This window comes from Papaver somniferum, chromosome 1 (assembly GCF_003573695.1).
Source record: "Papaver somniferum cultivar HN1 chromosome 1, ASM357369v1, whole genome shotgun sequence".
Lineage (NCBI taxonomy): Eukaryota > Viridiplantae > Streptophyta > Magnoliopsida > Ranunculales > Papaveraceae > Papaver > Papaver somniferum.
In genome coordinates, this window is record NC_039358.1 from 165,363,502 (window position 1) to 165,373,345 (window position 9,844).

Consider the following 9,844-nt stretch of genomic DNA (forward strand, 5'->3'; position numbering starts at 1 on the left):
ACAAAAAAAAAAAAAAAAAAAAAAAACCTTCGTCAGTCCTCACTACTCACTCTTTTTCACCTCCTTCATTGTTAAGTTCTTCGGGGTAAACTGAAGAATATAGAGAAATTACTCCATAGTTATACAAGAAAAGACTCTGTAAGGCTTTTCTAAGATAACATATAAACTGGCAACGACATTTAATTCATTTCAATAAAAGGTTAATGAGATAATGTAGACACAAGTAGTGCATTTGTAATGTCATTGAAGTTATGCACGTAATAAACACTTCTGAAAACTAGAAGGGTTTGTGGTTCCATATACTGGAAGGATTTACACGAAGATGAAAATAAAAAATAATAACAAGGGAACCAAGTGGAAGTGGGATTCTATATTACAGTAGAAGATGAAAATAAACAATAATAGCAAGGGAACCAAGTGTTCAGTAGCTGATTATAATAAATTTCTTTCACGCATGAGAGCTTCTAGTTTCCCAACATCTTCGGGAGTGTCGACACCATGAGCATGGTGATCAACCTTGATCACCTGCAACAGAATAAAGAACCCAAAGTTAGTCTATAGAATTGAAATATCGGTGACAGTAAGTTTCCTATTTTAACTTCTATATCTATATGCAACCACTATTTTGTATTTCGCTGAAGACCAGAAGCACAATCCAAGTGAGAAAAACACATTACTAATGTATAAGACATAAATAGAGGACAGAGAAAACAGGATCAATGTCTAATAATACCTTCATTTTATAACCATTCTCAAGGACCTTAAGTTGCTCTAAATCTTCTTCAAGTTGCAGTGGAGTAGGTGCAAGCTCTGAATATATCTTCAAAAACTTCGAGTCATAGCTCTGGCCAAATAAATATGGAATCATCATTGATCAAAAACAAGATATGCCAAATCATCAGGAATTTGGATAGACCACACAATGACATAACAGGCGAATTCAGCGCAGAAAGATATGTACTTCAAAACTCATTAATACCTGGATACCAAGATGAAGTAGATACGGGAAGTTCGGATTGACTTTTCCTGACCTGTAAAATTTGATAGATGTGGATAAGTAAATTAATTTTTCTTAAGAAATTTGGGATCTCTTTAACAAGGAACTGAAATCTTCAGTGCAGCTTACTTATTAAATGGGATTAGTCCCCTCGAGAAATAAATTGCATAGCCATGGTTGTCAACAATACATTTCACCCGGTTTGGATCGGTTGAATCTTCAGGCGTCAAAGATGTCATGGCAGTGCTGAAAACAGCATCAGGAGCTCCCTATGGAGAAATGACCAGATAGTAATCAAATAATAATCAAATAAAGGAACACGGAAAACAGTGCATAAGTTTAAGAATGTTCCAACTCATTACCTGCAAAGCTTTAACAATCCCATCTATGATCTCTGGTTCAATAAGAGGTTCATCCCCCTGAATATTGACGACAATATCATATTTCTTCTCAAGCTTCTCCAATGCTTCATTGCATCTCTCGGTACCTACAAATCAGAGAAAAACAAAGGTTGGTAGGACAATTGCAGATACTAGACGTGAACAACACTTGTGGCGAAAGACTTCTATACCATTTCTGCAAGATTCTGATGTCATTATCACATCAGCACCAAACCCTCGACAGCATTCTGCAATCTTTTCATCATCCGTTGCCACAACTAGTGCATTAACAAACTTTATAGGGTTAATAGTCACAAAAGATGTTAATTTCAAGTTAACCAAGTGACGAGCACACATCCATTACTCTTTATGCCACAAGTCTAAGTAATTCATTAACAAAAACCTTTTACCTCTTTAAAAGAAACTCATACAGACATGGCATGAAACCATATCAGTATACTATATCAAAATTGAAAATTCATACAAAATAGAAAGACCATTGAAATACGCACCAACATGGTCTAGTGTCGAGGCTAGTTTTGCTCTCTCCCATGTTCTCTGTTGAACAGAAAGAAGAAAATCATCAGCAACGAATTAAAAAATATGGTATCCTATCGTCTATATATCCCTTCATAAACGAGATATATTTGTAAATCCTTTTGTACCTTATGAGATGCTACTATTCTTATGGGTTATGTAAATTGGACTCCATTTCAACAGTGTAACAATGATACTGGTACGCGTCTAGGTGTTGGGTATGGATACAAGCTCTTCCGGACCAGAAAATATTACATACAGGGACAAGGGAGTTAGAGTTAAGGTTAATGTTAAGAACACTCTTCCTAGGAGAATCAATAGCTACATCCAGTCTTGCATCAAAGAAAATAGCAGCCATGTTCCTTCTTCTTCATCTTCTAATTTTTAAGGCAACCAAGTTGCAAATATCAAAGTTTTATGGCTAGCACAGCCGTGGCAGTGTCCCTGCATGTCTGAGTAGGGTTCCAGTGCCGATTCTAGGAAATTTTGAAAAACAAAGTGAAGCTGCTGTGACACAGCTTTCAAATACTCGAGCAAATATCATTATTAGATACTTTCAAATATGCGCACCATAGGATCCAAATATCAAATTATGATGTTACTTATATCTGAACAACAACATATATTATGTTCATTTCTAATAATGGTGGATATGAATAACTGACCTATGATTCAACACTTATAAAACAGCATATATTAAGTTAAAGATCGAATTCTTTCTCCATAATTTAATCTGAACCAGATCTTCAAACCCACATATAGGATATAGCCAACCCAATTTTCAATTCTAATTAATAAGTAAATAGAAACCCAATCGAAGAATACATGTTTAGTCATTTATGAAAACAATGTCAAATCTACAATGCCACAATCGAAGGAATTTAAAGTTTAAGACTGTTAGGTGTTGTAGAAATGTAGTGTGGGTAACAATACCTGGATCATGGGTTTCCCAAGAATATGAACTAAAGGTTTCCCTTCGAATCTAGAGGAAGCATAACGAGCAGGTATAATACCAATTACACGACTCCTGAATTTCCCAGATCCTCCTCGAATTGAAAAAGCAGCTCCAATTGCTGCTGCTGCAATTGCAGCACCTGTAACTAGTCCGTACATAATCCATGACTTACAGTTACTGTTTGATCCACATGATGAACCCTGATCCATCTTTCTTCTTCCTCTGTCCTTCAACCACTCTAATGACTCTATAAAGAGAGTGTGACGATGATTCGTTTGATTGTTCGGTAGTGACTCTGCGAGTAATAAAAAGAAAAAAATACTGGGCTTCAATCACAGATCTTAAATACGGTCAGATTAAGAATTCGTCGGACTACCTCGAGATGTGTGTGATGAGATTAGGTTGGGTGGAAAAATACGTTTATATCGTGAAACTCACAGAGAGAAGTGCAGCAATTTTCCCTCCAAAATCCTTCAACTGATTGATAGCAGTCCTGAATGGAAGAACCAAAACAACATTCCCCGATGTACAAATCCCTGTTACAAGCAGGTACGCGACTCAAACCACTTCAACAAGTACATAGTCAAATCATTACCAATGGTTTAAGTTACAGTCGGTCTCTTCTTATCAAACTCATTACATTAGCTTGTTCTGCTGGTTCTATAATTTACGCTCGTCAAATCTTCCTCACTGTTCAGAATCCTGATTCATTTCTCTTCAGCAACCTCATCAAATCTTTTTCTAAATGTGGTTACCCATTTGATGCCATTGTTTTATACCAAAAAATGAGAACGTTTGGACTTATACAGTCGAATTTAGGAACGTGGGTTCAAGAGTATATTAATGGAAATGGTTTTGATGTTAATGTAATTCTAGGTACTTCTTTGATTAACATGTATTCGAGATGCGGAAATGTGGGTAAAGCGCGAGAAATTTTCAACGGAATGAGAGAGTTAAATGTCATTACTTGGACTGCCATGATTTCTGGCTATGGAATGCATGGCTATGGTAATCAAGCAATGGAACTTTTCTATCAAATGAAAGTACAAGGACCTAAACCCAATGATGTCACATTTGTTGCAGTGTTATCTGCTTGTGCCCATGCTGGATTGGTCGATGAAGGGAGAAAAGCTTTTGATTCCATGAAAAAGAATTATGGGTTTGTGCCGAGAATGGAGCATCATGTTTGCATGGTGGACCTGCTTGGGAAAGCAGGATTATTTGATGAGGCACTTGAGCACATTCAATCGGTACCTGGGAAACCAGCACCTGCAATATGGACAGCATTGCTTGGTTCTTGCAAAATGCATAAGAATTTTGACCTAGGAGTCAAAGTAGCTGAACAACTCTTAGGAGTGGAGCCTGACAATCCCGCTCATTACGTTCTTCTTTCTAACATATATGCATCAGCAGGTAGGATGGATCGAGTCGAAATGGTTAGAGAAATTGTGATTAACAAAGGTTTGAAGAAACAAATTGGGTATAGTTCAGTCGAGATTGATCATGCAACTTATACATTCTTTATGGGTGATAAATCACATCCTGAAACAACTGCAATCTATCAGTACTTAGATGAGTTAATGCGGAAGTTGAAGCAAACTGGTTATGTGCCTGAACAGGAACCAGTGATGTTTGCATTAGAAGAAGAAGAGGGGGAATTTGCGCTTAGATATCACAGCGAGAAACTAGCTATTGCATTTGGTTTAATGAATTCAAGAGATAAAACAACAGTTAGGATTTTTAAGAACCTTCGGATGTGCATTGATTGTCATTCAGCGATCAAGTTCATATCAATTGTTACTGACCGCGAAATCATTGTTCGAGATAAACACCGGTTTCATCATTTTAAACAGGGTGTTTGTTCTTGCCGAGATTACTGGTAAGAAGAGTTACTCATTCAAAGTTCAAAAATCTTCAATCTAAAGCATAATTGTAATAAGAATTGCTTTTGAAGATTTTTATTTATTTATTTTTTGGAATACGAAAAGAGATTTATAACTGAAACTAATGGGGTACATTGTTCAGATCTTGTTGCAAGACCTCCTCAATCCAAAAAGGAATTGGATTGTACCATTCCTCACTACTAATTAAACTGACAGCATGTTTGGCTAACTTAAGAGCCACATTATTAGCACTCCTAGATTCAAAAGTGCAAATCCAACTGCCGAAACCACTAAGTAATATTGCAATAGAGTTTTCAATAAGGCCACACATTGTCCATTTCACTGCGTTCCTATCCCCATTTAGTGCAGCTGCAGCTTCGGCCTGTTCTGCGTCTGAGCTTGTTGTTGGCCAGCATCTAGCTCCATGCTGTGTACCTGCATTATCCCTAATTATTAGTCCCAGTCCAGCTTTACCAGTTTGCTCAAAAATCCAGCATCAAAGTTAAATTTAAGTGCAACTCCAACTGGAGATTTCCAGTGAGTGATGTGTGTTGTGTGATGCTGTATTGCACCATTTCCCCTGGGCATTGTACTTGCAATCCAGTCCTCGTTGAATGCTTCAACTCTATGAGCTATAGTACTTGTATTTACCTGCATAACTGTTCACAATCCATTGAAATTTAATCCTACAAACAGATCTTCATATAAGCTGCACAATGGACGATGTAAAAAAGGGTGTAAGATGAAACCTTCCCGACAGCTGAGCTAACTGCAACAACTAGTCAACCAGTCAAATAATTGGAAGTTTGGAACCAAATAATTCCATCAACCGGTTCTAAGTTGAACCCGTTACATCCCGCCGATATATCCAATGGTAATATATGGCAAAGTAGCTTAACTACGATGCTATTTGATGTATAATAACACTCACATCCATATGCTCATCCTTATATCAATGTCTGACTTTTCTTAAACGTTTTTCTTCCTTAGTTGTGAAGTCTGATTCATTCGTATAAATTATTGAAAGTGAAATTCCTAATCCGTAGTGAACATCAGATTTTCTCATAACCTAATCCACAAGCCAAACAAAAATCTTTCCCCAATTTCTCATTCAAGCCTTTCCAGACCTAGTTTTTTTCAGTTCGAGTAAATTTGATTATGGCATCTGGATCATCTGGTAGACCTGGTTTTGATTTTGGTTCTGATGATATTCTTTGCTCTTATGATGATATGGTAAATCCAGATGGTACTAATGGAAAACACTCTGATCCTATTACTGGAACCAATTCTGCGAAGGTATAGTATTTGAATTTGTTTTTTTACATAAAATTGTTTTTATTTTTATTTTTGTTTTATATATGTTGGATTGATCTTAATATCTTGAAATACTGTTGTCAAACCCTAATTAACCTAGGTGATAGAGAAAATTAAAGCTGGGATATGCACCAGATTAGAGACTAGGGTTATAATTTTGAGTGAGGTTTTTCTGGTTTACCGTCTAGTGGCCTTTTTCTTTCTTGTCTTTTTCCCTGTTTCTTAATCCAAGTAGAAGCAGTTCTCTTCACGGATTAACTGACTGTAACTGCATATGCTTAGCTATCATAAAAGTTGTTGTATGTTATATTTGAGGAAAATGAGCATCTTTAATCTTCTCATGCTTCAAAGATCTAGGGCAATGCTGCATGCAACTCCATACTTGGTTTACTAGTTCTTCACATCCAGAAAATGTGTTGAGTAGGACCAATCAGTTCAAGTCAATCACTCAATCAGCTGCTTATTAGCAATACAAAGTTCATATTTGTTTCTAAATATGCCACCTAATGTAGTAGGTTGTTGTTTTATTAGTATTTGTAAGAATATGAAAGAAAGAGTATGTGTATCAAATGTCTGATATCACGTTTACGTGAGTGTTCTTTGATATTGTTATTAGTATCTTATCTTATAGTTAGCTACACCATAAGATGAAACGATCTTTGGCTTTAATAGATAACTCGTATTTTGCTAGGAATTTCATAGTTTTGACAACTGAAACTTTTTTGTTCTCCTTCCCAAGAAATTAACTCGAGGATTCTTTCTTTATGGTTTCCCAGGATTTTCGTGAAAACAAAATGGGAAGATCATATTCACAGGTCTATAATCAGCGGGAAGAATCAGTAAACCAGGATCTGATTGCAACTGTTGAAAGAACCATGAAGAAATATGCTGACAATCTCCTCCGCTTTCTCGAGGGCATTAGTTCACGTCTACAGCAGTTGGAATTGTATTGTTACAATCTTGAGAAGTCAATAGGAGAAATGCGATCAGATTTAACTCGGGAGAACAGTGAAGCAGATTCAAAGCTTAGATCACTTGAGAAGCATCTCCAGGAAGTAAGCTTGCTTTCAGCTATGTCTCTTACTATGCTCCATTCCCATGTTTTTTCTTTAAGTTATAAGATGCAATGTTGACTAAAACATACCCTTTTAGATCTTCCCTGTTAACATGGAAAGTGGATCGTATGAGACACATTCATTGTCTTGCCATTCTCCGCAACAGCTTGACCACTTGAATCCTTTTAACATCTACACATGAATTATAAGATTGGTAGATATTGTGATAAAATTGGTGGGTCAAAAATTCTTTCACAAGTTAACTTTGTGAGCTTTCAATGTGGTGGCTTTGTAGCATTTTGTTCCCTTCTGGGCTTTTATGTATTACAAGTTATTTTGCATATGGTGATAGTCATGCACCATCTTTACGTTGACGTAGCTTTCGCTCTCATTGGGTTAAATTTTGCTAAGCAGTTTTTTTGAACCTTTCGATTTCATCGCAGGTTCATAGGTCTGTGCAAATCCTTAGGGACAAGCAAGAATTGGCAGAAACTCAGAAAGAACTTGCCAAGCTTAATGTGCAGAAAGAATCTTCGACTGCAAACCAATCACCCTCTAAGGAAGACACAGTTGCTCCATCCGCCTCTGATGCCAAACAACCTGACAGTAAACAAGAATTGCAAAACCAGCAATTAGCGCTTGCTCTGCCCCATCAAGTACCACAGCAACCTATGATGGCGTCCACCCCACCTCAAAATGTCCATGCTCAGAGCCAACAACACCCTTATTATCAACAGAACCCAGTGCCAAGTCTGCCACCACAATCTCAAGACCATTACTTGCAGGTTCCTCAACAACAAGCACTACCATTACAGTCTCGTGTAAGTCAACCTCAGCAAGCTCATCAGTTTCCTCCACAGTGGAGCCAGCAGGTTCCTCAACAGGTACAACAGCAACCACAGCAACCTGCTGCTCAATCTCAAATGGCTCCCCAGACAGCACCAGCTTACCCTCCTGCTCCCCAGACAGCACCTAGTTACCCTCCCTACACGTCGACCCAAAATGTTAACCCATCACCTCTGTCTGTTAACCCATCTTCCTCAGCGTTTCAAGGGAGCATGCCTATGCAGGTTCCTTACTCTGGAGCTCCCCAGTCTGGGATGAGTAACCTAGAGCCTGTTGCTTATGGTTATGCTGGTGCCCCAGCCTCGAGAACCTCTGTTCAACAGCAGCCTCCAGCACAAAATATGCCACGACAACCACCTGCACAGACTCATCAGGGCACTTATGGTGCACCCATGAGTGACAGTCCATACCCAGTTGGGGGACCCCATCCCTCACAGCCTTCCAGACAAGGGTACATGATGTATGAAGGAGAAGGAGGGAGGGTTCCTCATTCAATGCCACCGCACTTCCCGCAAAGCGGTTATCCTCCAACCCATGTGGCCTCTCTTCAGAGTCAACAACCAAGCCGTCATTCCAGCCCATCGCCTGTGATGCGTAGTCACCCATACGGTGAGCTGATAGAGAAGGTTGTCAGCATGGGGTATGGTAGAGATTTCGTCACAAGTGTGATCCGCGGGATGGATGAGAGTGGGCAACCTGTGGATTTCAATTCGGTGCTTGACAGATTGAATTCACATTCCTCAGGTGGGTCTCAGAGAGGTTGGTAAAGTTACTGGATATATGTTGGCGGTGTTTCAGTTTGCCATGTTATTGCGTTGTTACAAAATAAAAGCCAGAGATATTTTCTCCGGTTACTTATAGGTTTAACAGTACAAAAAACATCACTGTATATTTCTGTGAACTCGAGCTGTGCGACTCTGCTTTCTTCTTGTTAACTGTTGCTCTCAGTCTTGGATGTTGTCATGCTACTATTCTGTTCTTATATGTGCACAGTACAAAATGCCTCAAGTATTAGAAGAGGTTTGATTGAATGACACTTCTAGACCTCTAATATGTTCTTCTTCCTCTTGTTCTCTTTTTCTTTAGGTTAGATCTTGTATGTGTTTTTAATTTGATAATTCCAGACGTATCTTATAAAACAGTATCGGATATTTGCTTTAGTGTTGGTCTTTGTTTTTCATACCTACTGCATGATCCTTAATCCTTAACACAAAAAGGGTAAGCATCTCATGATAAAAGTGTCTTCATAATCATTTGTTTATAACGAACTGACAAAATGTTGTAAAGGGGAACAAAAGTGTCACCACCCTTTCTTGGATTCTTTTGGACATTTTTTAGACGAATCAATATAAGCAGTTTTTCGAGCAAGGGGAATAAATTTCGAGATAAAGGTTGTAAACTTAGTGCCTGTTGATAGAGTGAAGACTTGTATTCCACCTACAGTTTGAACAGAGTAAAGCCGTAACTTCAGTACTATAGTAACATAAAGAATAAACATGCGGTACCTGGTAAGAGAGTCTATGGCATGGCCATGACTCACAGATAGTCAAGACAACTTCGCTGGTATTTCAGGAAAGAGGAAGGATCCCTTCACATGTTTTATCTCACAATTTAGACGTCTTTTAAGTGGTATTTCGGATTCGAAGCTAATATTTTGGGAATATGATCTTCTTCCAAAGCTTTAATACCTACCAAAACTGAGTTCATTCCGATACGTATCACACCACCATCTACTACTTAAAGATGAGTCGTTGATAAACAACAGATTTTTTAAAATACGGTTCTTCTCATGGGGCACTACTCACCGTGATCGACTAACATTCCTGAATCGGATACCTCAATCGTCGTTCTTCTTGTTCTCGTTTTCAAGTTGTCTT

The 9,844-nt window shown here is 38.2% G+C and overlaps 3 protein-coding genes across 3 annotated transcripts; 2 read left to right on the plus strand and 1 right to left on the minus strand.

The window, feature by feature from the left end:
• Positions 1–162: 162 nt before the first annotated feature.
• On the minus strand, positions 163–3,157 carry LOC113306833 (3-deoxy-manno-octulosonate cytidylyltransferase, mitochondrial-like). The gene is made up of 8 exons (XM_026555749.1): positions 2,848–3,157; positions 1,890–1,935; positions 1,569–1,655; positions 1,360–1,484; positions 1,127–1,266; positions 980–1,031; positions 734–844; positions 163–525 (listed from the first exon to the last, which is right to left on the minus strand). Exons 1-8 carry the CDS (start codon positions 3,076–3,078, stop codon positions 433–435), a joined length of 885 nt encoding a protein of 294 aa, XP_026411534.1. The 5' UTR covers positions 3,079–3,157; the 3' UTR covers positions 163–432.
• A 209-nt stretch (positions 3,158–3,366) lies between these two features.
• Positions 3,367–4,752, plus strand: LOC113353437 (pentatricopeptide repeat-containing protein At2g33760). Its single transcript, XM_026597040.1, has one exon. It carries the CDS (start codon positions 3,367–3,369, stop codon positions 4,750–4,752), a length of 1,386 nt encoding a protein of 461 aa, XP_026452825.1.
• Positions 4,753–5,733: 981 nt separating this feature from the next.
• LOC113306842 (calcium-binding protein P-like) lies at positions 5,734–9,018 on the plus strand. Its single transcript, XM_026555757.1, has 3 exons — positions 5,734–6,048; positions 6,843–7,121; positions 7,565–9,018. Exons 1-3 carry the CDS (start codon positions 5,911–5,913, stop codon positions 8,732–8,734), a joined length of 1,587 nt encoding a protein of 528 aa, XP_026411542.1. The 5' UTR covers positions 5,734–5,910; the 3' UTR covers positions 8,735–9,018.
• The last annotated feature ends 826 nt before the right edge of the window (positions 9,019–9,844 follow it).

Coding starts and splice junctions, on each gene's coding strand:
- LOC113306833 (XM_026555749.1), bottom strand. CDS start 3,078: ATGGATCAGGGTTCATCATGTGGATCAAACAGTAACTGTAAGTCATGG. Junction 1,936..2,847: donor TTGGGAAACCCATGATCCAG/GTATTGTTACCC, acceptor TCTGTTCAACAG/AGAACATGGGAGAGAGCAAA. Junction 845..979: donor TACTTCATCTTGGTATCCAG/GTATTAATGAGT, acceptor TTATTTGGCCAG/AGCTATGACTCGAAGTTTTT.
- LOC113353437 (XM_026597040.1), top strand. CDS start 3,367: ATGGAAGAACCAAAACAACATTCCCCGATGTACAAATCCCTGTTACAA.
- LOC113306842 (XM_026555757.1), top strand. CDS start 5,911: ATGGCATCTGGATCATCTGGTAGACCTGGTTTTGATTTTGGTTCTGAT. Junction 6,049..6,842: donor CTGGAACCAATTCTGCGAAG/GTATAGTATTTG, acceptor ATGGTTTCCCAG/GATTTTCGTGAAAACAAAAT. Junction 7,122..7,564: donor TTGAGAAGCATCTCCAGGAA/GTAAGCTTGCTT, acceptor ATTTCATCGCAG/GTTCATAGGTCTGTGCAAAT.